Source organism: Peromyscus eremicus, chromosome 10 (genome assembly GCF_949786415.1).
Source record: "Peromyscus eremicus chromosome 10, PerEre_H2_v1, whole genome shotgun sequence".
Classification (NCBI taxonomy): domain Eukaryota; kingdom Metazoa; phylum Chordata; class Mammalia; order Rodentia; family Cricetidae; genus Peromyscus; species Peromyscus eremicus.
This window is the reverse complement of record NC_081426.1, coordinates 88,862,519-88,890,123: the sequence shown is the minus strand read 5'-3', so window position 1 is coordinate 88,890,123 and position 27,605 is coordinate 88,862,519. Positions and strand designations below refer to the sequence as shown.

At 44.7% G+C, this 27,605-nt stretch overlaps 2 protein-coding genes across 8 annotated transcripts in view; one reads left to right on the top strand and one right to left on the bottom strand.

The window, feature by feature from the left end:
• The first annotated feature begins 6,505 nt into the window (after positions 1 to 6,505).
• On the top strand, positions 6,506 to 21,984 carry Plac8 (placenta associated 8). 3 transcript variants are annotated; one of them, XM_059274805.1, is made up of 5 exons: positions 6,506 to 6,631; positions 14,969 to 15,106; positions 17,084 to 17,208; positions 20,325 to 20,440; positions 21,728 to 21,984. In XM_059274805.1, exons 2-4 carry the CDS (start codon positions 14,998 to 15,000, stop codon positions 20,427 to 20,429), a joined length of 339 nt encoding a protein of 112 aa, XP_059130788.1. In that variant the 5' UTR covers positions 6,506 to 6,631; positions 14,969 to 14,997; the 3' UTR covers positions 20,430 to 20,440; positions 21,728 to 21,984. The 3 variants fall into 3 exon arrangements, with proteins under 3 accessions (XP_059130788.1, XP_059130790.1, XP_059130789.1); XM_059274807.1 differs by lacking the exon at positions 6,506 to 6,631 and adding an exon at positions 7,746 to 7,823; XM_059274806.1 differs by lacking the exon at positions 6,506 to 6,631 and having other exon boundaries at positions 14,869 to 15,106.
• Positions 21,985 to 25,542: 3,558 nt separating this feature from the next.
• The window catches only part of Cops4 (COP9 signalosome subunit 4), a 45,178-nt gene continuing 43,115 nt past the window's right edge, over positions 25,543 to 27,605 (bottom strand). For all 5 annotated transcript variants that reach the window (XM_059274802.1, XM_059274799.1, XM_059274800.1 and 2 more), the window contains one exon: positions 25,543 to 26,046. In XM_059274802.1, coding sequence (XP_059130785.1) covers positions 25,990 to 26,046 — 57 coding nt within the window. In that variant the 3' untranslated portion in view covers positions 25,543 to 25,989. The remainder of the gene's footprint in view (positions 26,047 to 27,605) is intronic.

Below are 27,605 nucleotides of genomic sequence, written 5' to 3'. Positions count from 1 at the left end.
AATAACAGAATTTGATTTGCATTTTTAAAAGGAGGTTCTGGCTGCTGTGAAGAAGGGGTGACTTAAAAAAAATGTGAAGGCAAATAAGGAGATGTGTGTAGCAGTCCGCAGAATAACAGCATAGCGGTGCAGCTGGAGGAAAGCGGGTGGGCTAGGCCGACACAGCCGAGAGAAAACCGTAAGGGACAACCTAGGCTTTCTTCCCAAAGCAATGAGTAGATTGTGGGGTTATTTGCTGCCAGGCAGAAGGTGAGGAAGGATCCATGAGAGAGGAAGCAAATCCAAGATCGGAACAGGAACACGGGAGCCTTATTGAGCTGATTTGAATATTTACATATTGAAAGATATGTAAAGTAGAAAGGTTTCAAATATCTCACCATCCTGGGCAGTCAAGGTTTTGTGGGTCCTTGCTGCGGCCACTTTGCCTTCTGTTGATCTATATCCCTTTCTTCTCAGCTGCTTATTTATAGTCTCAGCTCTGCATCATCTCCAGCCAAATCCAAGCTCCCCAGGGTGACCGCAGATGGAAAAATCCTCCAGCTTCCCCAACCTTAGGTTATTTCCCATCCCACTGCACTCTGTCTCCATTTCCCAGTGGTCTGTAACTCACCATCTTGTGCCGTTCTCCAGTCGCTCCTGGTATCCCTCCAAAGGGTGGACTAGATGGTTCAGCGCTTTCGTGCCCCACTCTGGGTAGCGTGAAGCTATGTAACAGTTAGAGCTTGGCACGGTCGGGCCTTTTCTCAGGTACTCAGTCATTCAGGGTCAGGACCACATAGAGGCAAAGAAGGTACATACAGGCACAGCACGTAGCATGTTACTCACCATGAAATGCTCACAAGGATATTTTTTATTCTTCTATGTACTATATAGTCAACATTGCCTTCCTAAAAGACAGTAGCAACTTACAAAGCCGTCACAAATCAGCCAGTCTATCACATGATGTTTTATCAAAATTGGGTATCTACTTGTATACGTGTGTGCATGTGTGCATGTTTGTGTGTGTGTGTGTGTGTATGTGTGTGTGTAATCATTATTGTTTCAGATTATAGTTGAGACTTAAAGCATTCTTTAATGACATTGTTTTATACATTTAGCATTAAAAACAGACCAAGCACAGTCAAAATTAGCGTGACATGGGATCTGTAGGACATGCTAAGAACCAACTTAGGCGGGGCATGGTGGTTCACACCTTTAATCCCTGAACTCAGAAGCAGAGGCAGGTGGATCTCTGAGCTTGAGGCCAAGCTGGTCTACAAATCGAGTTCCAGGACAGCGAGGGCTACACAGAGAAACCTTGTCTCTAAAACAACAACAAAAAAACCCCAACATTGTGAAATGAAAACTCAACCCACTTCTTTTCTTCCTCCCATCCTTCCTTCCTTCCTTCCTTCCTTCCTTCCTTCCTTCTTCCTTTCCTTCCTTCCTTCCTTCCTTCCTTCTTCCTTCCTCCTTTCTCCCCCTTCCTCCTTCCATTCCTCCCTCCTTCCTTCCCCTTTCCTTCCTTCCTTCTTTTCTCACAATCTAGTCCATGCTGGCCTCAAACTCATGATGTTCCTGGCTCAACCTCCCAGGTGTTGGCATTCCTCATTCAGGACCAAGACCAAGTCAAGGGAAGAGGGCAAGGGAGTCCTCCACAGTAGCCAGTGACTACTTCACAGTAGCACAGTAGTCCTCCACAGTGTGACCTAGCTGGTAACGGCGTGACTGCCAATGTTCTTAACCATTGGCAAACTGTGGGGAACGGTGATCTCTACATGTCTCCACGTTTTCATCCAAGTTAATCACTGAAGGACTCGCAGCTGCAAGAGAAAAGCCCTTCCAGTTCAGGAACAAATGTAAGTATGTGGACAAATGGACAGGGACAGACAGTGTGGCCAGAGCCTCTCTGCTAACCAAGGTTTGTGCTGAACTTGAGATTTCCTAACAAAGGCTGCAATGGACTCCATAAGGAAAAAAGAATTAGACCAGTGACTACTTCATGACAGAGATTAGGGAGATAAAATATAATTCTGAGGTCAGTTTGAGCTTAATCAGCTTGCCTGGGATTGTGGGGTATAGCACCGCAATATGAAGAAAAGAGCATAAAACACATTTCCTACATGTAGCAGGTCATTAGAACATGAGAAACAGACATGTATCCTGACTTTTCATATTGTTTTTTTGTTTTTGTTTTTGTTTTTCGAGACAGGGTTTCTCTGTGTAGCTTTGTGCCTCTCCTGGAACTCACTTGGTAGCCCAGGCTGGCCTCGAACTCACAGAGATCCGCCTGGCTCTGCCTCCCGAGTGCTGGGATTAAAGGCGTGCGCCACCACCGCCCGGCGACTTTTCATATTGTTACAAGTACAGGGTAGAGAAAATAATTTAGTAAAAGCTGAAAGAAATTCACTGAAAACAGTTTAAACTACAACTAAAGAAGAAAGTCTGTCAGGTGTGGTGGCACGTTCCTTTAATCCCAGCACTCAGGAGGCAGAGGCAGGCAGAATCTGTGAAGTAGTGACCAGCCTGGTCTACAGGGATTTCCAGGCCAGCCTGGTCTACCGAGCGAGTTCCAGGACTCCACAGTGAGGCCTGTCTCCAATCAGAAGAAAAAGGTCTATCAAAGAGGATGGACCACTTTCCCTTAGGCCTTCTAAAACTGGAAAAGGGCCTATCAGAACAAAAGAAGTCATTTTTTTAAAGGTATTTACATGTGTATGGTGTATGTGTGTACATACGTGTGTGGGAGTGCCTAGGTAGGATGTGGAAGCCAGATGTTCACATCAGATGTCTCACTCAATCACCTTATTTTCTGAGACAGGGTGTCCTACTGGATCTGAAGCTCATGGATTAGTTAGACTGGCTGCCAGGCCTTGGGAAACCCATCTCTACCTCTCAGCACTGACACAGGTGTGCGTCACCACACCCAACTCTTTACGGCAATGCTAGAGATCTGGACTTGGGTCCTCCTCATGCTTGTACAGTAAACATTTACCTACTCAGTCCCTACCCCACCCCCACTTCCTCACCACCCCCATCCCCCACCCCCCATCCCACCCTGCTGAGCTCTAATGTCTTGAAGATGTAAGTCCTGGCTGTTTGGGCCACGCAAGACTTTTCTGAGTATATACTGAGAAATGCTCGCCTTTACTGAGGAATGTAACTGGTCAAAGGACTCGACAGACACACTTCACTCACACCAAAAATGCAATGGGAGATGGGTTGAGGAATGTCAGAATGTCAAAATGCTGGTGACGGTGGTTCCATAATTCTAGGCATCACAGTCAAAGTGGCCCCGGCAGAAACTCTCGTTGAATATAAGCCCAGTGTAAGGGGCACGGCCCAACTTGGAGGTGGTTCCAGAGGTTTCCAGAACTCTTGTTTTGACCATCAGGAGCCACTGGTTAACTTTTAAGCAGAAGGATGAAAAGGTAGCTGCCGCTAACCGTGACGGCTGATGGCGATTCCCGAGACGCACGTGGTAGAAGGAAACTGTAGTGAGTATAAACTGAGGCAGAGGGAGAGGTGTGGTTGAAGGTGTGCACGGTCCAGACACTGTCAGGCTCGACTCTTCAAACCGCTGAACTTCCTGTGCAGGTGAAATATCCACCCCCAACCCCCTTGGATCTCTTTTTCCAACCCAAATTACTGTCATTCCTATGAAATTGCTTTTCCAAATGGGTGGATCCCTGGAACCCACTTGGTAAAGTAGAGAATGGACTCCAGAAAATTGTCTTCTGACTCCACACTTGCATGCACACAGACACACACACACACACACACACACACACACACACACACACACACAGAGGGAGAGAGAGAGAGAGAGAGAGAGAGAGAGAGAGAGAGAGAGAGAGAGAGAGAGAGAGAGATACATACACACCTCATGCATAACAAATAAATAAATAATTAATTAAAAATTTTAAACGTAGACCAGTCATTTCAAAATTGCTCTCCCAGTAGGGTTGAAACAAAATGTATATTAGTTACTTTTCCCCACATGCTAACTGTCAGGTCCAAGCCTTCCTCAGGAACTTACGAAATGGGGTAGGGGTGGGCGCCTGGCAGAAGGATCCACTTCTAGTGTGTAACTGAGGTTACATGTCAAAGCCCATGCCGACCTCCCCGCTCCTTTGGTCCTTATTCACATGTACCACTCGAATGTCCTGGCCCTTCTCACCTCCTCCGCTACCTAATGCAAGCTTTTATTAAATACTGGCCAGGAGAATGGACTCTGGACTCTAGCCAGGTCCATCTCTGGATTTCTAGAAAATGGTCATGAGCCATGTTTTACAGAGGTTAAAAAAGGCAACCCCATGCCAGGATGGTGGTGGGACACAACTTTACCTCTGAGTTTAAAGGCCAGCCTGGTCTACAAAGTGAGTTCCCGGGCAGCCAAGGCTACACAGAGAAACCCTGTCTTGAAAAATCAAATAATAATAATTTTTAAAAAAGGTCAATCCCATTGGGAGATCCTGCCCCATGCCTCACAGAAGAGCTGGCCCCGTCCATCCGCCATGGACCCACAGCACTGTGTTGTGCGGGCCTAGGAGAGCTAGCCCCACCCTGCTGCGGCCACCACAAGGCTCTCCTCAGCTGATGGCTTCTGGCACAGATGCAGGCAGAGAAACACTCCTTCTCCCTTTGGGGACTGCCCACCAGGAGTTTTTCCAGTGAGTATATGGGCCACACAAAATGGACTTGGTTTTTGTTGTTGTTTGTTTTTGTGGGGAGCAGTCACGGGGAAAAGGGTGGCCATGGGAAGATTGGGAGGCAAGTGCGATCGGGGCACAAGATGTGAGATTCCCAAATAATCAATTTAAAAAATAATTACAAAAAAAAGGCAACCCCACAAGGCCATCGTATTTCCCATCACGTCTAATCAGGGGCAAGCAGATATAAGATATACTGGCATACTTCTTGCGTTTGTACCTCCCATTTACATCCAATCAGGGACAATCGTACATCCTGATGTATTTCCTGCCCACATACCTCCAGCCTCTATGTAATCAAGCACTCCAGTGAAGATGAGGTGTAGATGAGTCAAACAGACTTGTCGAGGTGATTGAAAACATGTTGCTTGTTATCTCCCATAAGTAAGAGCCTCCAGCATCTCAGGAAGTATCTATCCTTGGGCAATGGGCTTACGGGTTAGATGCATTTCTATTTCATGGATCTCTTAGATACAGTAATGAAAACTTAAAGCATAGCTTTGGATCTCACAATATGCCCCCCAAAACATTAAGAATCGTGTCTTTGGGCCCAGTGAGATAGCCCAGCAGTTAAAGGCACTTGTAGCTAAAACCTGACAGCTGAGTAGAGAGGTGGACCCGCAGTTAGGAGCACTGGGTGCTCTGCCAGAAAACCTACGTTTGATTCCCAGCACCCACCTGGTGGTTCACAACCATGTATAACTTCAATTCTAGGGGATCCAGCATCTTCTTTTGGCCTCTGTGGTGCATAGACACACACAAGCAAAACGTACACACACACAAAAATAAATTCAATTTTTTTTAAAGAGTTGGGGAGGGGAAAAAAATCCCTGACGGTCTCAGTTTGATCCCTGAAATCCACAAAAACAAAACAAATAAACAAACAAAAAAGAAACCTGATATGGTGGCTCATAACTGTAATCCCAGAACTCCTACAAGAGACGAGAGACAGAATTGCTCGGAAGCTCACAGCTGTGCAGCACAGCTGGAACAAAGACAAGGCTTTTCAATGGATGGACGGAGAGGACAGACTTCCACAAGCTGTCTTCTGACCTCCACATGTGGCTGTGGCACTCGGGTGGCTGCATGCACGGGCAGGCACACACCACAGATAGAGGGAAGCGGGGAATTATAGTAATAATAATAATAATAATAATAATAATAATAATAATAATAAATACAATAATAATATTTTCAAATAAAAAACAAGAAGTATGCCTAACGTCTGGCAAGTGCTCAGTCTGTTGTAGAAACAAAACAACATAGGGCCAAGCATGTGGGTCAGAGCAGAGGGCTCGCCTAGCATGCCCTGGCCATGCGTTCAGTCCCTAGCACTTCAGGGAGGAAGAGAAAGAGGCAGGAAAGAAGACAGAAGAGAAAGACAAAGAGAAATGTCTGATCAGAAGCCTGGCATGGTGGTGCACATCTCTAATCCCAGCATTCAGGAGGCAGAAGCAGACTGATCTCTGTGAGTTCCAGACCACCCTACAAGTCAGTTCCAGGACAGTCAGGACTACATCGAGACCCCTGTCTCAAGAAACAAACAAATTAACAAAAAACAGTCTGCTCAGGTCTGCAATTCCAGGTTGCCTAATGTTTCCTTATTTATTATATTAAAAGAGGAAGATAAGGCGTAAAAATCAGTAAGTTTTGTCAGGCAGGTAACACCCATCAGCTTCTGAATGATTCACATCCCCTCCCCAGAAAGGTGTACAATCACAGTTAGTCCATTGTAAGGAAAGGAACATACCCTATTTGGTAAGAGAGATCTCTTATCCACTTCTGCTTGGTTTACTACAGCCAATCAGAACACAGGACTCTGCTCTTTGGACGGCTGGCTGCCCCTGAAAGCTGATCACCTCGGCTCTCCTCCGAGCTTAACTTCTAGGAGGATTCCACTCCAGACCACAGGACACTTCCTGCTCCAACCTTTTTCAACTGTAAGTACTCTGCTATTAAGAACTTCTTCAAATGTGGGGGGGAAGTTTCCTTTAAAAGTGATTCCATTGTTTTGTTTTATTCCTACCATAGCTTGAGATTCTGTTGGAAGATTAGATTTTTCTCCTTTAACTGCTTTAAATTTAATGGATTTAGTGAAACTCAGCGATCATGGGGCAAGCATTTTGCTAAGTGTCATGCTTTGAGACATCTCAGCGGGAATCCTCTGGAGACACTGTGCTCAGTGGGGGATGCATTTTATGTGCTTTATTTACCAACTTGATCTATTCCTGCCTCTCTTTCTTCACCGGAGCTGGCTTAGCTTCTTTGTGCATGAAAAATGTTTGTCTGTTTAAACTACCCCGCAAAAACTAGGTGGGATTTTTGTAGATTTCGTTTGTGAAGTTTGAGAATCCTTAGGAATTCTCATGAAAGCAAACATCTAACTACTATGGAAATTTAATTCTGGAACTCACTGATGTGCAAAAAGAGGAGAGCTACCTTTCACATCTCTCATTTGATAGAGAGATCATGTGTGACAGAAAAAAATTGTAATACCAATATACAACAGAAAGAAGAAAATCTAAGCGTATTGTTTAGAACCTGAGCTAATCAATATTATTAAGATTTGTTAATATAATCAGGGCCATATAACATAATTTTATGAAGCCAGTGTACTGTCTTTCTAAAGAGTGGGGTGTTCTGAGGCAGAAATATAGGTACAAGAATGAGCCTGAGACTAATAGTTAAAATTAAGAGGTTCAACATGTAAGCCTAATAATACCGCAAGATTTCCCAGCAGAGACCATTCCTCACAAAGACACTTCTGAAGGGGAAGGTGTTGGTCATGCCGCTTTTCAAGGCTTGCCCACTGAGATTCCCATTTCAGTCTCCTCATCTCCATTTTTTCTTTTTTTCCTGAACCTTATCACTCTCTTCCCTGTTGTACATTCAAAGACAGTGTACAAAGCAGAGCTCCGGGCAGGGCTGCCCCCATGGACAGGGAATGACAGGGATCTCCTCGGTCCACAGCAAGTCGTCTATCACAAGACGCTTACACTTGTGGATGGGTCAATACATGTTTTTTAAATGGATGTGTAATTATTAAAAACAGAGAAATGGACAAACCAAGAGGCTACAAGGTCTGCGAGGTACTAGAGTGAAGATCTCCACCCCAACCAAGGGGCCTGTGAGGTACCATGAGCTGATTTTGCATGTGCTGTTGCTGCCTGGGGAAAGAAAGACCTTTTTCTGTACATAATTACATTCAAAGTAGCCACATGCCCTATGGCACAGGGGCTGCAGCCCCGAAGATGCTAATTACAAACTTCCAGACCCTAGACTAACCAGTTTCCCAGAGTAGTGACCAGGAATCTACATGGCCAGCAAGCTTTCCGAATGCTTTGAGACAGGTCTGGCAGAAATGAAGACATTCTAAAGAGACACATGTGTCTCGATCTTACCATCAGCTTTGCGTGTTTAAAGAAATTCCCCAGGAATCTCATGCTGTTAGCCAGAGGAACTGGTTTCTTAGAAAGGGATTCCACACAATTCTGACACCGTCAGGCCACCTTACAGGATGCCACCGCAGCCCACGTGGTGCTTAGCCGCACAGCAGCCTTTAGTTTAAACCTTAATCGGGATCCAGAGGACAGACTGGGGGGTGGGGGATGGGGTGGAGGTGTTACTGGGTTTCTCTGCCATTTTTCCTGCTTTCCACTGTTAATTTGACTCCTAATTGGCTTGTTGAGACTGGGTGGACAAACACAGTTTGGGGCACAGTCTTCACATATCATAAACTCTGAGGACTACGGAACAGGCACAAACATTAGGTCATAGAACACTCAGAAACAAGACATAAACAACATTAGGCAGATGCCGGGAAGATTTTTTTTCCCTTCACTTCCTGGTGACCTTTCATTTGAGTTGACTAAGGTTAAAGGCTTCCGCATCTTGATGCTTGAAGCCAATAGGAAAAAAAAAAGTCAGGTCCTGGGGACAGTCTGCATTGGACTTTACATTTTGTTGTAACTCCCAAGTGAGGCCGAGTTGTGACAGGCTCACAGGGCTTCCTAAGAGTGCGCTGAGTGAGTCTGTTTGCCGGCTTCTCTTAGTGCTTTGTGGTTAGTTCTTCTGTTGGAGGGTTTGTGTGGTTAGCACACTGAGGACCAGGAGCGTGGCAGGGTCTATGGCTCGTGCGTGCTCAGCCTGCGCTTCTCAGAGCTGCACTTTCGGCTCCGCCTCTTGGGTCTTTAAATATGGAGGGGGGTGTTTCTTCTGTAAGAAATGGTGGGCTTGACAGTATAAAATCCTCTTGAGAATAAGCCGCGAAAGTGGCAAATGGCAACCCTGGACCGCTAATTCCCCCTAGGAATGCTCTAGAGTGTACTGGGCAGAGCATCCTACCCCACAGCTGCAGCCAACCTTCACGGGTGTCTTGGTATTCAGAACCTCTTGCCCCACAGTTTCCCACTCGGCAGTTTCCCAACTTCAAAAGAGGAACTTAGCTGGGCATCTTAGAGTGCAGCTGCCGAACACGCAGGAGGCCTTCGGTTCAGTCCCCAGTACCCCAGAGAGAAAGAGAGAAAAAGAAACCCATGAAAGAAACATGCAACATTTTAATGTATTATTTTATTTGTAATTTGATTTTGTCTGCATTAGAAATAGAAAAAAAATATTTAGAATACCAAAGAGACTGAAAATAATTCCCATGTGTGTAGGGCACATGATACATGTTTTCAAATTTATCCTGGGTTAAGAAAATGAAAAGGAAGGGCTGGAGAGATGGCTCAGTGGTTAGGAGCACTTGGCTGCTCTTCCGAAGGTCCTGAGTTCAATTCCCAGCAAGCACATGGTGGCTCACAACCATCTATAATGGGATCTGATGCCCTCTTATGGTATGTAAGCATACCTACAGATGGAACCCTCATACATTAAAACATAATTTTTTTTTTTTTTTGGTTTTTTCAAGACAGGGTTTCTCTGTAGCTTTGGAGCCTGTCTTGGACTAGCTCTGTAGACCAGGCTAGCCTCAAACTCACAGAGATCCATCTGGCTCTGCCTCCCAAGTGCTGGGATTAAAGGCATGCGCCACCACCACCACCACCACCCCACCCCCCCCCCCCGGCAACCCATAAATTTTTTAATGAAAAAGATATGAGGTTGTGTTATGGTTATTATTACAATATTTTTTTCTCCTGCCTCCACCTTCCAGGTGCTAGGATTATGGGCACCACCACCTTGGCTAGTAGCATACAACTTAGACTGATGACTGTTTAGGCTACTAGTAGAGAAAGGAAAATATTTTTTACCGATTATCTGGCAATAAGCAGATAGACGTTCAGGGGCACCTCTTTGCCTCAGGTACAGACTGCCATGGACTTCAGAAGCACTCGGCCAGTGTTCAGGTCTCAAGTGGTTGTGAAGTCAATATTCAAATAATACAAGTACACAAACATCTGCAATATGCTGAGTGAGGGTTGCCAGGCAAAGGACAACTATAGAACCACTGCCCTGTGGTTCTCTCTCAACTCTCCAGATGCCCACTATTATAACCCCAATGCAGGCTTCTTGCAAAAGAAGTGAGTTAAGGATTATAATTTCCCTCTGAAAACAATGGCAGAAAGGATGTTCCTTCCCTCACTCAGCTGTCACTTACCAACTACCAGCGTCGTGCTGGACACTGAGCCCAGGAGTAAAACCAGAGCTATAGATGATGGCTTACTCCCTTTAAAGATGTTAGTTGTCGATTTGATTTCCCCCCCCCAAGGGTTAAAAAAAAGAAGCTACCTCAAGTTTTCATTATAAAAGAAATAAATGCTAGTTCTAATTTTTTTGTTTTGTTTTTTTTTTTTTTTGAGACAAGGTTTCTCTGTATAGCTTTGGAGCTTTTCCTGGTAGTTCTAATTTTTTGTTGTTGTTGTTATGGTGGGGCTCCAGACCAGGGCCTATCAAATGCTAAGCAAGTACTCTACCACAGATCTGTGTCTCCCAGTCCTAACAATTTTTTTAACACTGTCATAAAAATAATTAATAATAAAGATAAAAGTGAAAAAAATTACCAGCAGCTCACTCTGAGGTAACCACCCAGTATTCTTTTGTGTTTTTTCTGGCATTTGAATATTCAAAAGTAGTGCAAAGCAAACTTGGATACACATGCTTTTCCATTTTCTAAAATGCTTTGCTTTCCAAGGCATTGTGGTAAGTAATCACGCAGAATATGATTTCTGACATTATAGTGTTGGAGTTTGGGATGGAGGGAAGCGCTGGGGGACTTCTGTGGGGAGGTCTGAACAGTCCTGGGAAGCTTTACCTCACGCATTGCTGAGGTGCTTAGGGTCTGCCCACTCATCAGTGGGTGAAATGCGCCCCCTATGAGGCTCATTTTCAAGTCTTGCACCAGTAAACACTGCTCACAAACACCTGCTCTTGTTAGCTGGGAAGAGGGTCAGCAATGAAATCGAATTATTATAGCAATGTTTTTTACTTTCTTTTCCTGAAACTGTTGAAATAAATTTGAGGAGCTGCTGTTGCATCCTGTAAAGATATTTCAAAAAATTGGAAGATGAACACTCCAGTCAAAAAAAAAAAAAAGAAAGAAAAAAGAAAAGCTATTTTGCATTGGGGCTACAGAGGCAAGGCGTATGTAGAGATTTCTGGGCTGGTATACCAGGTGTGGCCTACGGTAGTTATAAGTTTCAGATAGACTACTTTCTGGTCAACCATCTGTGGTTATTCATAGGCCATCAGACCTTCTGGGTTCCACAAATCCAAGCGAAATTTTGATTAGCATATCTTATGACTCGGCGTTAGCCCCTTTCCTGGAATAGCTGGCTGTGTGGTTAATCATTAGTGTACAATTGGTATCGTTCAGTGGCTGGGAAACAGACTTTTTTCTTCACTGGTGCGGTCACTGGTGTGGTTACTGGTGTGGTCACTGGCTAGTTGCCCTTGCTCCTGTGAGTAACCCTAATTACACTCATTCATACACACACACACACACACACACACACACACACACACACACAGAGAGAGAGAGAGAGAGAGAGAGACAGAGACAGAGACAGAGACAGAGACAGAGAGAGAGAGAGAGAAGATGAATGCATATGAACATGAGCTAAATAAATCGCAAAAGAAAGAAAGGAATGGAGGAAACGGGAGGAAGAAAACAGAAGGAAATGCTTTCAGAGGAAGATACCCCCGGAAGGCAAAGATGGAAAAATGTGGCCTTTTAGCAGCTTGAACCTGTGGGGTGGCTTCGGTCAGAGCTCTCATCAACAGCAAGGCTGGCGAGGAACCAGTAACACGCAGGCCAGCTGTGTGTACTCCGCAATGAGTGAATTTTTAAAATGAACTGAAAGCAGTAGGAAGAAGTTTGTTCAACTTTCTGGTCAGTAAAGCTGCTGCTCCTTAACAAATGAGTGTGAGTCACCATAAACTGCCCTTCACCTTCTGGTAGCATCTCTATTTCCTGGTTTCTCTTCTAAACCGTTCAATTGCAGCCTACGTTCTGTAAGAAAGCTTTCCAACAACTCTTCCTGACAGGCCACCATTCCTTACTACGTGCCTTCTCCCTTGAGCGAGTACATTTGCTTACCTAATTACCTGTAGACTTTCTGTGGGGTCGTTGTTATTTATTCTTGCTACTTAGTTGCTTTTGCTTTGGATTTACACAGTCTCCCTACAGAGCACTGTCTGGCTTCAAAGTCACAATCCTCCTACCTCAGCCTGGATTGCAAGTGTGTACTACCTGTTGCTCCACACTCAAGTAGACTTTCTGATGCTGTTGTTGTTATCAAATGGGGTCTCCTGTAGCCCAGGTGTCCTCGAACTCACTACTTAACTGACTTCTAATCCTCCTGCCTCTGTCTCCTGAGTCCTGGGATTGCTGGAATGTGCTACCGTGCCTAGTTTTACACAGTGCTGGGGATGGAAACCAGGGCTTCTTGCCTGCTAAGCAAGCACTCTACCTGCTGAACTACGTTTCCAGCCCTCTTCAAACTCTGTCCTTTGGGCATTTGCGGGGATGTCGCTGCGTGGCCACCAATGCCTCACAGACTAGGTGGGGAAGCATCATGCCCGGTCTGGACAGATTCTTCAGTGTTCTGCCTCAGGGGCCGGATTATCCAGTGGGTATATGTGATTGGCTGTCTGACGGAGGAGATCGGAAACTGTCTATATGGCCAACTCCAAGACAGAACGATGGGAAGGGAAGATTAGTTTCTTTGACTTTGGGGAAGTGAAATTCCAGTCTCCATGGCTTGCTTTGGAGAAGGAATAATCAGCCAGGAAGCCCAGGTAAAAATGAAAAATACCCTAGTAATATCACAGACTCCGCCCATCCATCTTGCCTGCAGGGGTCAGTACTATGGTGTACACCAGTCGACAGTCTTATATTTCTGTTGTTCCTTCTATACTCGCTAACTGGAACTTTTTAAGGAAGAAAGTACCATCCTTTCTCTCCATTTAAAAGTTAATTGATTTATTTATACTAATAGTGTACAGAAATGATACAGATAATATATAGAGAGAGCTACAGATTGTTTATTTTATGAGTTATAATCTAACAATAACATTACTTTTTGCTCAAATTCTAAATCTGGCCATCAAATTGCCTCAGAAGTCTACCCCTCTCCCCACTCAGCAGTGTTTCATTTGCTTAGATCTACTCTTGAGGCCTCTTCTTGCTGATATCACACTCCCCAGGTTCATCTCAGGCCTCCTCTCCCCCAGCTCTGGAGGTACGCATTAGTGAACCCTGCTCTTCCTTTTGAACAATGGCATTTGGTAATCAAGATTTGGGCACTAGGTGTACTCTCTCTGTGGATATAATCAGAACATATCTTTATGTACCTCTATCATATCTACCTAACATAATCAGAACGTTATCTTTATATACCTCTTATCACATCTATGTATGTGTCTATATGCTCGTAAACCTGCTTGCCTCGTGGTTCCCTGAATCCTGGCACATGCCCTAATGATATTTAATTCTTTTGTTTTTGTTTTTTTAGACAAGATCTTGCTACATTGCTCAGGCTGGTCTAGAACTGGACCCCAGTGATCCTCCTGCTTCGGCTCCCCAGGTGCCCGGGACTATAGGCATGTGCTGACAGTTTTGAAGTTTTGCTCGTCTTTGGGTCCTCCACCATTGTGTTCAAAAGCCTCAGAGGGACCTCACCATTTGCGTTTTCCAAGTTAACCCAGTCACAATCATATTATTCAGCACAGTGCTTCCTGCAAGCTCTTCTCACCTAAGACACTTGCCCTCCAGCAAGTCCATGATATGTTCTTTCCTGACTGCTCTGACCAAGTTTTAGTGCTAAAGATCCACCCTGGGGCCCTGCCAATGCCGGGCAATCGCCTCACACAAGCCCCTCAAGTTTTGCCTAACAGACAGCATTTTCCCTACTGTTGGGAGACTTTGAGCATCTTTTTACATATTTAAGCTTTTTTTCCCCCATTTCTTTTGTAAACTATTTGATCCTGTCTTTTCATCATTTTCCTAACCTTGGGACTCTTGACTCTCTCTTGCTTTGGATTTTTTTTTTTTTAACATTCTCAATGTCAAATATTGTACCCTATCTACTTATACTTGCTTTACTAAATCTTTTAAAACTACAAACTATTTTCATAGCATACTCAGTAATGGGAAGAGAAACATTTAGAGTTATTTACTGGTTATTACAATGGTCAACAGATGCTGGGCTGGGAATGGTGACATACACACCTGTAATTCCCGCATTTGGAAGGCTTGAGGCTAGCCTGGGCTACGTGATGAGAGCCTGACTCGGGTAAACAAATAAACATCACCGCTGACAAAACACAATAGGAAACCAGTCAGGATGATTATCAGGGCTTGCTAGTTCCTGCCAGGTGTCAGGGGCTAAGCAGCTCGGACAAAGGTGCAACTTGGAACCAAGGGAGGTTGTCAAAACCGGAAGAGACAGATCAAGATGGGGAGGAGAGTGGATATGCACTAAGTTTAGGCCATTCAGCTTAAGAGAAGGTTGTTTCCCATGGTCCCCACCACTGTCACAGGCCAGTCATCTGTTCCCTCTTCCTGGACAGCAGGTATCTGTCTGAAAATAGCTTGTGATCAACACTCTTTCATTTCTTCTGCCCATGAGACTCATCTGTTCGCCTTTCCAGTTCAGTGAACTCCTTTCCCCTGGGGCCTCTGCTCCTCAGAGGTGGAGACGGAAATACTATGAGAGATCAACAAGCTGATTTCTCCAACCACGTCCCTAGCCAGCGGAGCACAGCAGTTAGTTAGGAGTAGAACCTGGTGCCTACCCACAGCAGCTCCAGGCAGCAAACGCCAACATTTTCTTTTTCAGACCTGAGCTTTTGAGACCTCGCATCGAAGATGGCTCAGGCACCAACGGTCATCGTGACTCAACCCGGATTTGTTCGTGCTCCCCAAAACTCCAACTGGCAGACCAGCCTGTGCGATTGCTTCAGCGACTGTGGAGTCTGTAAGTGCGGGGAAGGTGCCCCCAACATTGATACACTGTTCCGTTCTTCCCCCAATATGTTGAAAGTTGCTAACTTATTCAGACGCCTGGGCATCCTGGAATGACGCAGTCAAAATCAAAGACAGTCTAATGATTACAGCTGATTTTTCTCCTGTCTATCAAAAGTAATCATGTTACCCCTAAAATAACTCCTAGAGTTAAGGTAACATTGGAAGTCTTAAATGATTCTAAAACTGAATGGGTTTGGCCTAATAATTATAAACAGATTATATGTGAATGAAACATTTTTACTTGAACCTAATTTTGTTTGTTTGTTTTTTGAGACAGGGTTTCTCTGTGTAGCTCTAGCTGTCCTGGAACTCACTATGTAGACCAGACTAGCCCCAAACTCACAGAGATGCCTCTGCCTCCTGATTGCTGGGATTAAAAAACCAGCAACAAAAATCTCTTTTTGGTTACACATATATTAAAATCTTGTTTTATAGTTACATCATGTCCCATCACAGGACACTTTTCAGCCAGTTTTGGCACAGCCACAGAGAACTATTTCAATCTGTACAGTTAAGTTTTCCTGCATGCAATAAGATCTCTGTCCAAGCGATCTTGGAAGAAAATGAGGTGGGGTGGCCAAGGGGACCAGAGACTGTTCTCAGCAAATCAGGAACAAAAGGTTTGCTTTGAAGCCTGTTCCTAAGAATCGTAAGGAAATACACAAGCTTTAACTTGCAATGGAACGGAACTTGAAACCAAAGGAGGCTAATAATTACAGGAGAGCATAGACAGAGGAATTACGCATGAGCGCTCTTTGACTTACTAGGTAACAGGGCCGATTGACTAATGTGTCTCATGACATTGTTTCTGACATCCGAAAATCAAAGTGATAATAAAGACTTACAATAGTCAAATTTCCTAAACATTAACATTTAATCCTCCAGCCCCAAGTCACCACTCAATTATTTGAATGTACAATTACTTGGATATTTGAACTTTAATGTAGGGTTGTCAAGATGGTTCAGTGGGAAAAGTGCCGGTGGCCAAGTCCGACAGCCCGAGTTTGAGCCCCAGGAGCCACGTGGTGGAAGGAGAGGACTAGCACCTGAAAATTATCCTATGATTTCTCACTGTGTGCGCACACACACTAAATAAATTGTAATTTTTTAAGGGGGGGGGAGGTAGCCTTCACTGTTTTGTGGCAGATTTATTCATTTATTTTTTTTTTTTTTATTTTTGGTTTTGGTTTTTCAAGACAGGGTTTCTCTGTGTAGCTCTGGCTGTCCTGGAACTCGCTCTGTAGACCAGGCTAGCCTTGAACTCAGATCTGCCTGCCTCTGACCCTACCTCTTGAGTACTGGAATTAAAAGGTGCACCACCACCACCCGCTTTAAGAAGATTTTCTTAATGCAGATCTGACCAAATCATTCTCCCCTTACACACACACACACACACACACACACACACACACACACACACACCACCTTAGGCCTATGTCACCCCGTAACTTCATCCCTACCCTATCCCAGGACCTTGGCCACAGTGAATGGATATGACAAATTATCTCAAAGAGACTCTGTTCCCTTTCATTCGTTTTAAAATTTTCTAACCACACTTCACTATTCAGCTCAGGAGGTATTTACCACTCAGGGCCTTATAGGCTCCGCTCTGAAGTGAACTGGTTCTCCACTGGACATTCTTTCCTATTAGATCCCTATTGGATTCCAGTTGGGAGCATGGTTAGTACCGAGGGTTTTACCTGGAACATGGGTAGGTTTCGGTAATTAACACCTGAGTGGCAGGCACTACTGCAGAAAGAGCTGGATCTTTTCCATGTGCAGTCACTCTTGAAGGGATGGGGGAGGGGGGCATGTAATGAAGCTCCACCCAAACAGCAGAGAGGGGAAAGGCCTCCTGTTGTGACTGCTCTTGGTGGAGCTGATGGGGGCAGACAAGTGACTTGTACCCCTGCTTTCGTGTTTCCAGGCCTCTGTGGGACGTTCTGCTTTATGTGTCTTGGGTGTCAAGTGGCAGCTGACATGAATGAATGCTGTTTGTGTGGGACAAGTGTGGCGATGAGGACCCTCTACCGAACCCGATACGGCATTCCCGTGAGTCTCTCACCTTTTATCATTGCAGTCTGCAACCGGGTGTACCATAGCCGTTGGAGGAGTGGCCGCCATTGATGGTATTCAGGCTCTGAGTCTGGGTAGCCAGAGGTGTGCAGTGTGTACAGTCTTCAGTCCAGTCAACAGAGCAGTAGACCCTCTCCCTGTGTGCCTCTGAACATCCTGGAAAGCAAGTTCTTTATATTTGCAACTGTGTAGTACAGTAGAGGAGGATTGTTTGGGACCCACTATACTTTAGGTGCCTGAACTCTCCACCACCCTGGTGATGCCTGTGCGTGTGGTGGGGGAGGATCCGCCATATTTTACCAATGAAGACTTCCAAGTGTGTAAGAGGCGGAGCCTTTGACCCAGAGGTGTGCCCTGGTATCGCAGAGAGGTGACATCCAATCCAAACTGTCCATGCATGCACTTTGCGTTACACCTACATCACCGTATGAAATGGGGTAGCATTTTAATCAGAGTTACACAAAGTAACAGCCCGTAGGGTAAGTAGATGTGCGTGCAAATGTGTACGTACACACATTTCTATATATCATATAGGAATGTACGTTATATATATGTATATATGTTAAATATATATGTATATATGTGCCTCCCTCTGTGTGTGGAGAGAGAGACAGAGACAGAGACAGCTGTAAAGAAAAAGTCAAATGGTGGTGGTGCACTCCTTTAGTCTCTGCACTCAGGAGGCAGAGGCAGGAGGATCAGGCCAGCCTGGTCTACAGAGTGAGTTCCAGGACAGCCAGGGCTACCCAGAGAAACCCTGTCTTGAAAAACCAAAAGAAAAAAAAAAAGTCATAGAGAGTGATGTGTTGTAAAGTAATGCAATGATGGAAACCAGTAAGTCCAACACTCGAAGCAGCTAGATAGTCATGAGTGAATTGAAGTCCACAAGGCAGTGTTCGAGCAGGACTCTTCCTAATTCAAGGGAAATCCATCTCCTCCTCCTTCCTCTTCTGCTCCCTCTTCCTCTTCCTCTTGTTCTTCTTCATCTTCTTCCTCTTCCAAGGTCTTCAACTATTTGAGCATGGTGGCACACGCACCTGTAATCTTAGGACTTGGGAGGTTGAGGTAGGAAGGCTGGGAGTCTGAGCTGCCCAGTGTGACCCTGTCAGAAGGAAGAGGAGGGAGGAACAGGAGGAAGGAGAAAGCTGAGGAGAGCTCAGTCAGTAGAATGCTTGCTCTGCAAGCCTGAGTTCAGTCCCCGTCCTGGAAAGGTGGAGACAGATGGACCCCAGTGGCTCCCTAGCCGGCCAACCTAGCCTCAGGTCCTAATTGTAAAAAGGTCTTCAACTAATTGGAAGAGAAGTCCATCTACATTATGTGAGGTAATCTGCTATACTTCAAGTCTACAGGTTTAAACGTTAATTTTATCTCAAATAAATCTTCAAAAACCATCTAGAATACTGGTGAAGCAAACATCTATGTTCAACTGTGGCCTAGACAAGGTAACACACAAACTTCACCGTCACAGGGAACAAACAAATGTGCGACATTTTCTAGGGACCTATTTTATTTCAGTGAAAAATTTTTTTTCACTTGAAAATTTTAACTAGTTTTATTTTATTACAAAGCAATGTGAAAATATGTAAACAAATTTAAACAGAAATATATGAAATAAAAAGTGAAAATTGAACCTTTTAATAACCAAGTCTACCACTTGGTAATAAACAATAACTTGTTTCTATCCGTTTAACTCATAGAAATACATTCGTGTAAATGCTGACCGTTTGTAAACTTGGAAGAATACTTGGCAGTATCTCTCAGAGTGTATGTACCCTGTGAGCTAGCAATCTAATATTTAGGACACTGCCCACTGTTTCCTACTGGGCCTCTCCTGGAGCCCTGAGACCCACATGAGGAGGCCCTGGGTTTGATTGTCCCAGGAGAACCACACTGCCTGCTTCCCACCTCCCCTGCTCCTTGTTTCTGAGCTTGGGGTTTATCTAGTGTAGTGTCCCCACCCGTCCCCCAGGGATGCTTCGGGTTGATGGATCTGCGACTCAGCTTGACTTTCTCCTCCACCGTGTTAAACTGCTCAGGATCCCCGGCCTTACCAAAGTCCCTGCTCTCTAGGTTGGCTTTCGTTTTTAACGGGTGAAAACTCTGAAGCAAACTGTTCTTTAAATGATAAATCTCATTTTGTAGATTGTCAAGAAAAACAACCATTCCCTAACTTCCTTCACCTGTGTGACCCTCTACAGAACAGTTTTTTTGCTTTTCCTTTGAATATTCGCTTCTTTTTTTTTTTTGGTTTTTCGAGACAGGGTTTCTCTGTGCAGGTTTGCGCCTTTCCTGGAACTCACTTGGTAGCCCAGGCTGGCCTCGAACTCACAGAGATCCTCCTGGCTCTGCCTCCCGAGTGCTGGGATTAAAGGCGTGCGCCACCACCGCCCGGCTGAATATTCGCTTCTTGATGTAGGCTTTACCTATGGACTTCACAGAGGCCTGGGCTGTGGTCCTGTGTCCCTTCCTGTTCCTACCCACTCCCTCCTACACAGGTCTCTGTACCTTTGGCTAATTCCATGTCCAGGTTTTACATTGTGACCACGGTGCTTCTTCATTCAACATCACAGTCGACGTCTTATGTGGTTACATTTCCTGTCAAACTTTTACTTTTTTCATTAGTACTTAGGAGTACTTTGACCCCAAACTGTCACTTCCCTAATTCTCTTCCCAAAAAAAAAAAAAACGTTCACAGAGTCACGTGTCTCGAGTTTCTCATTCTGCTGTAACAACTTAGAGCCAGGAGCTTCCTGGTTGTGAGATCTGACTTTCTGAATCTCTTTATTGTATTCTTGGGCTTGATAGTTGGAGTGGATCTTCTATTCTCAGAATCATAGAGTACTGCAATGGAGAGGCAAGTGTCTTGTGGTCAGTTATGGTTTTTCTGGAGGTATCCGTCTAAACCGAATCCAGGGCCAGTGAGACGGCTGAGCAGAAAAGCACTTCCTGTCAAACTGGAAGACCAGGACCCAAGTGGGGGAAGGAAAGAAATGCCTCTGGAGGTTCCCTCTGACCCTGTGTGCGTGCTTTGGCTTTCTTTAAAATCCACAAGCCGCAGGTTGTACATTCACACGCCTTCATGTCTTCCGCAGGGATCTATTTGTAATGACTATATGGCCACCCTCTTCTGTTCTGTTTGCTCTGTGTGCCAAATCAAGAGAGACATTAACCGGAGGAGAGCCATGAATGCTTTCTAAGGAGCTGGATGGTGAGTCAACGTGGGACTTGGGAAACAGAACTCATTGTTGGAAATAACAACTCAAAATGGCAGTTCCTCAAGCCTCCCAAAGCCCTTTCCAATGTCTCCACAGTACCAAGAACCCAATCAGTCTGTCAGTCTCTGCTCTGCAGACACAGACTCTTTCTAGGAGATGTTTTGTTCACAGCCAGACAGACATAGCTCCCCACCCCACCTAACCCCGGGAATTTTCATTCTCAACATTAACAATGTGAACAAATCATGTAACCACATATACATACTAATGGGTCAGCACAACTGAACTTTTTTTTTCTCCAAGACATTGTTTTTCTGTGTAACAGCCCTGCCTCTCCTGGAACTTGCTCTCTAGACCAGACTGTCCTCGAACTCACAGAGAGCCTGCCTCTACCTCTTGAGTGCCAGGAAAAAAGGTGTGCACCACCAGATCTTGGCTGAACTTTTGTTTTTAATCTCAGAGAAATTAGCTCACTGAATCTTCGAGCTGGTTCAAAATAAAATATATTCCATGCTTCTGACTTCTGATGATCAATTTGGATATTGTTATTCACTGACAATAAAACTGGACACAGGAAAGGGGTGAAGCTGGATTGGTACACCACGGGTGTACAAAGCCCTACATTTGATTCTCGCTATTTTATAAAACAGACATACACCTATAATCCCAGCACTTGGGAAGGTAGAGGCAGGAGGATCAGGAGTTCAAGGCTAGCCTCAATTGCAGAGTGAGTTTGAGGCCAGCCTGGGCTACATGAGACCCAGTCTCCAAACAAAACAAATCCACAGGGCTAGAAGGAAAGGTCACAGGTTCGATTCCCAGCACCCACATGATGGCTCACACTGTCCGTAACTCCAGTTCCAGGGAATGTGATGCTCTCTTCTGGACTCCATGGGAACTAGGTACACATGTACACAGACAGGCATGCAGGCAAAACAGTCATACACATAAAATAATTTAAAAAAATTTAAAAACAAATGGACAAATAAGGGAACTCTGATACACTATTAGACGAGAGGAACCTACGGAACATAATGACCCAGTGCAATTCAGCACTTGAACTGGATCCCAGAACAGAAAAGGCAGCTTGGTAAAACTGAATCTGAATCTAGTCCGCGCTGTGGTAACACTTGATATTAACTAACAGGGAAACGGGGCGCAGGGTGTCTGAGAACTCGGCACAACCTGTGTAACTTCTCAGTGTTTCTAAGATGCTGTTGCAAATTAATGTTTATTAAAAACAGAAAGGTAGATTGAGGAATTCTGTGCTACCCTCACAGGGGAGAGCTCTTGCTGAAGCCGCTGAACCCAGAACACTCCTCTTCAGCCGGAGTCTTTCCAAATCTTTTGCAACTGAGATACGATGGATGACGAGATAATTCCGAGAGGATGGCATTTCAGAAATTCGACTTTCTGATTTATTTTAAATGGATGTTGCTGTTTGACTTGGCTTCTCGCTCCCGCATCACCGAATATTCCAGCTTATGAATTTTTTACACTTGAAACATACACCAAATAAAAGATTTTACTAAGAGGATTGTTTCGTTTTGGGTGTGGTGCCTCACAGGTGCGAAGTAATTGCTATACCCCCAAGCCACTCTTTCAGCCCTTGCTACATACATTCTTTATGCATCTTTGTCTTCACCCAAATGCTTTCATCACCAGTTAATTTTAAGGAGTCAGCCTCATCGTTGCACCCCCGCTCCCCCTCCCGCTCAGGTGTTCCGTGTCTGGACTTTCAACAATAGCAGTTCAGTACTTGGATCCTCGAAGCTTGAGGTGGGGTGTGGAAGCTACGAGCTACAGATAATGAACTGCTCTGAGACACTTTCCTTCCCTGTTACTTATCAGCATGTTTCTGACAAAGCAAGGCTTTCCATAGTGAACATTCCAGGAGCAGTCTGACTTTTCTTTGTCCGCCAGCTCACGAAAGAAACAAAACAAAACACCTGGAGACTTATTAATTATGAAAGCTTGGCCTATAGCTTAGGCCTTGTCTCACTAGCTCTTATAACGTAAATGGATTCATTTATATTAATCTACATTTTGCCTCATGGCTTTTTATCTCTCTTCCATCTCACACCTCCCGTTTCCTCTCTGTCTCCTCTGGCATCTCTCTAGCACCTAGATTCATCTCCTTTTCCTGTCTCTCTGCCCGGAGGTCCTGCCTAACCTCTTCCTACTCTGCTCTGTTCTTGAATGATTTCTGAAGAGAAAGCCGATGTGATTCTTATTCAGGTTTCCTCTAGAGGTGAGGTGTTTTGTCTTTTTCAACATTCCCTGTCTCTGGTTGCTGCAATTCAAATGATCTATCCGGGTGTTAAAGACAACTCATACGTCCCAGTTTGTAATCAGAGTTCTTGTTTTCAGAGACAGGGTCTTCTGACGTAGTCCAGAGGGCCGGGGTTAACGGTGTTGGCGACCACACAGACTATTTTCTGACGTTACTTTTTTCTACATTTGTTTTTGGGACTGGAGAGTGAACCCAGGCCACATGCATGCTATGCATGGCTTTACCACTGAGCTATACCCACAATTCCTACTTGATGTTTGTGTTATTTATTTTTCCAGACAAGGTGTCTCCTGGGCTAGCCTCAAGCTCGAAATCCTCCCGTGTCAGCCGCCCCAGCGCCGAGACAGGCATGTTTCCATACGTGACTGCTACTTAGGTTTCTGAACTTCCTGCATCTGTAACTTGGTGTATATTACTAGCTTTGGAACATTGTTAGGCATTATTTCAAATATTCTCTTCCTTTCTTCTTCTGGTATTGTCATTACATGTGAACTTTTCCTAATTTCCCCCAGTTCTTAGACATCCTTCCAGTCCCACTTTGCCGCTTTCCACTTGAGTTTGAGAAGTTTTTACTATGGACAGCTTCCGTATAGATGGCTTTGGGCTCACCATGTCGTCTCTCGGCCACCTCCAGCCTAATGATGAACTCAACAGTGGGCATTCATTTCTTTCTCTGATTTCAACCTGTTTATCTACCCATCTGTCCTTATGTGTTGTCCACTTTTTCTATTAGAGCCCTTGGCATATTAATCATGGTTGCTATCAATTCCTGGCCTGAGAATTCCAACACCCCCTCATTTGATATTAGTCTTGTTCTGACTGTTAGCATTCTGAGCTGCCCCTTGGGGCCGTCCAGCGTCTTCTAAGAAAAAAAACCACCACCCCTTCCTTTCCCTCTCTTCTCGAGGCTGCCACACCTCTGCCTTCCTTTCTCTCCTTTTCTCTCCGCCCACCCCTATCCCCTCCTTTAATGAACTTCCCACGTGGATACCGTGTCTGCATGGTGTAACTTTCCACCGCTCCACCCGCTGCCCGCTGCATCTGCCTGGCGTGTCTCCCCCACCCACTGGGGCACCTTGGCCCACCCTGCCAAGGCCTACGCATGCCATTTCACATTAACACTGACGCCTGCCATATCTCTTGCAATGTCTTTTAGAGAGTTTGGTGATGTTTTGGCTGGAAGTCGGACGTGATGCATGAGGTACCAGGCTCCTGGTAATTAGGCTTTTGGTAAGAGTAAATGATAACCTGAGCAGGAGCTGGACTGACTGTCCCTACACCTGTAACTGAAGGAGGCTGCGGCTTCCTGCTTTTCCTCTTTGAGAGGAAATCCCTCAGAATTCCTTCTTCCGGTCTGTCTTGAACTCTCAAAGTCACAATTCAATGGATCCCTGAAGATATGGTAATATCTGGGAAGCACTCTATATTATGATCATGTTTAACTACATATGATGTATGTGTGAAAAGGGCCACACATGTTCCATGATTCACATGTGCCAGTCAAAAGACAATTTTTAAATTATTTTTTTTAGAACTTTTTTATGTGTACATGTGTTTTGCCTGCATGTATGTCCAGGCTTCACTGGCACACCTGGCACCTTCGGAGGCCAGAAGAGGGGGGTATGGATCCCCATAACTGGAGTTAGACGGTTGTGAACCACCAGGAGGGTGCTGGGAATTGAATCTGGGTCCTCTGGAGGAGCAGCCAGTAAGTACTCTTAACTACTGAACCCTGTCTCCAGTCCCAGAAGACAAGTTTTGAGCTGGTTGACTTCCAGCCCCGCTTTGCCGCAGGGTCTCCTTGAGTTTTGCCACACTGCATACTCCAAGCTAGCTGGCTCTTCAGATTTAGGCCAGTTCTCCTGTCTCTCGCCTCACATCTCGTCACCATAGTGTTTGGACTAGAGAAGCACGCCATTATCTTTTCACATGGGCTTCAGGGTTAAATTCAGGACAGCAAGCTTACAAGGCAACTGCTTTCACTGGCTGAGGCCCCTTTCTGACCCCATATGTCTATTTCTTACTTAGCCACTCCCTGAGCCTTGACCTTCTACAATTGCAAGAAACAAAAGATTTAAAGGAAGGTGGAATTGTGCATCAGTTCTCTAGGTCAGACAAAGTCCTGGCAAAGTCATTTCCTTAAAGGTCAAGTGTGTCTTATGGAAAATAATTTGGGTATTCTTTCAAAATAAGCTATTGTTTCCTAGGTGTATTTCAAAACAATGAGAGTACTTCAAAAGTCACCCCCCCCGCCCCGCCAGCCCCCACCCACCCACCCCCACCCCCTGCCCAGTGCTGAAATGCAAGGAATTCCAATGATAACCCTGAGAATCTGGTCTGCAGGAAGGTCAGTTCTGTTGAGGTGCTAAGCAGGCACTGGTTCCAATGGTATCACCTCCACCTAAGCCGATCTCAGCAACAATTCTCCACCCGCCCATCTGTCCAGGTTTGAGGGAGTTCATGTGACTTCAATTTTCTGATGGATCTAAGACACTGATTTTCAATGGCCCAGCTGTTTTTTGTTCTAAATGTTGTAAGTGGCGGGTTGCTTTCAAGCTCTTTAATTGTTGGGGTTAAATAAGGAGTCATCTACCCTTTTTACAGTCCCTTCTGCAGAGTCATCACGGCTGAAATGCCCCCAGCTCCTCCCGGTATACACTCCAAGCACTCACCCTACTCCCTTGGCTCTGTGACTCGGAAGGCTTGGGGCAGGCACTATAACTTATTCTTGTATTTGTAGCATAAGATAGAAGCTCACGTTTTCTAAACTCAAGGAAAAGGAATACCACGCTTTTCCACTCATTCAAAATCAGCACTCCCTTTCTTTGGGTCATTGCTCCATTTATTAGAGTAACCACGTTTGGAGAGGCACAAAGCACTGAGGTTACATGACTACAAAGTTCTCACAAATCCCAGGTCTCTTCACAGAGCTTTCACTTCTGCTTAAAGAACAAGTTTTCAAAATATCTGAGCTGGGTTAACACATAGACCCCAAATACGTGGGAACCGCTATGTTTAAATGCTCAGCTTCCTCTCTAGCATCTTCTTTAAAGGATCCGGCATAAAGGGCTGAAATGTAGAAGGTCATGATGCAAATGCTTTGGAGGGCAGTGAAGTCAACCCGCACAAAGTGGCAATGCTGCAGCGTGCACAGAGCCCGCTCGGCAAGGGCTCACTGGGCCATCTGGGCCTCCATGGCCTGTGCCGTCCACTCTGGGGCTGTCTGACTAATCTTCTCTAGAAGGTTGTTTACTTGAAAACAAAGTGATTGGATCTGCTTGTCCCATGTTGGCAGGGCTTCTCGTGCTAAAGATAGAATAAATATGGAAAAAAATAAAAATAAAAATTACTTACAAATCCAAGATAAATTACAACAGTGCTAATTAAAAAAAAAAAGTTTATTCTGGAAATTTTGGCTGAAAATATTAATTAAGCAGCAGTTAAGAACTCCAATCAGGTGGAGCATGGCGGCACTCAGAAGGCAGAACTAGGCATGATGGATCTCTGCGAGTTTTTAGCTAGCCTAGTCTACAAAGAGACACTGTCTCCAAAACCAAACCAAACAAAAACACAACAAAACTCAAATCACTAACAACAAATATAAAACATAATTAAAAACAAATACATGTTATTATCAATGCCCTTGAAAACAAAACCCACTACTGAACACACCTATCAAGACAAAGACAGCCACAGAAGAGCCTCAAAGCAGCACTGCGGGAGGGCTGGTTCCTCACCAGTGTTTACAGGGGGTGACACTGCCATCTACTGGGAAACACTGGACTTACATACAAGAATGTGCCTACCTCACCTAAAAACACAGCAGAAAAAGAACATAAAAGTAAAATCTACTCAAAACAGTATCTTGAATCTACAACTTTTTTTTAAATGAGCAATTGTCAGAAATGAAAAACTTGGAAGAAGTCTCATTTAAAATAACATTTTAAAAGAACACAGACTGGGGGCTGGGGAGATGGCTCAGCCGATGGTTCGGCTGCTCTTGCAGAGACCCGGGAGGGTTCAATTTTCAGCACTCACATGTTGTTTCACAACTATCTGTAACTCCAGTTCTAGGGGATCCAGCACCTTTTCTTACATATATGCATGCAGGTTAAAGACCCACATACATAAAAATAATTTTAAAAAGGCGGCGGTATGAGCCAGGTGGATCCCTTTAAGTTTAAGGCCAGCATGATCTACATAGTAAGTTCTAGGACAGCTACATAGAGAGACAATTATTATTATTATTATTATTATTATTATTATTATTATTAATTAATTAAGCTGGGTATAGTGGCACACACTTTAATCCCAGCACTCAGGAGGCCAAGGCAGGCAGATCTTTGAGTTCGAGTCCAGCCTAGTCTACAGAATGAGTTCCAGGACAGCCAGGGCTACAGAGAGAAACCCTGCCTTGAAAAAAAAAAAAGATCTATTCTCTAACTTCATTGAAATCCTCAAGGGCCACCTCTTAGGAAAACAGAAAAACTTTAAAATCAATCACTCAATCGATCAATCACACACACACACACACACACACACACACACACACACACACACACACACCCTCCAGTGCAAACATGCTACTTTCAAGACTGCTCTACAGAAACAAGCATGATACTATATAGATATGTACACTCATATACAGCAGTGGTGAACAGTGAACTCCATGTGTTTATTCAGCTGTAAACAAATCAGATTGCTGCTTCCTGATTTGAAGGTGTCCACAGTACAGTGAATGAAAAGGCAATTCACTCCTACCTTTAAAAACCTTTCTTCCCTACAAATCTGCACTAACATCTACAGACCATGCGGCTGGCAGAGGTGCTCAGTTACCTCAGGCCCAGAGGGGTGTGGTGGGAATG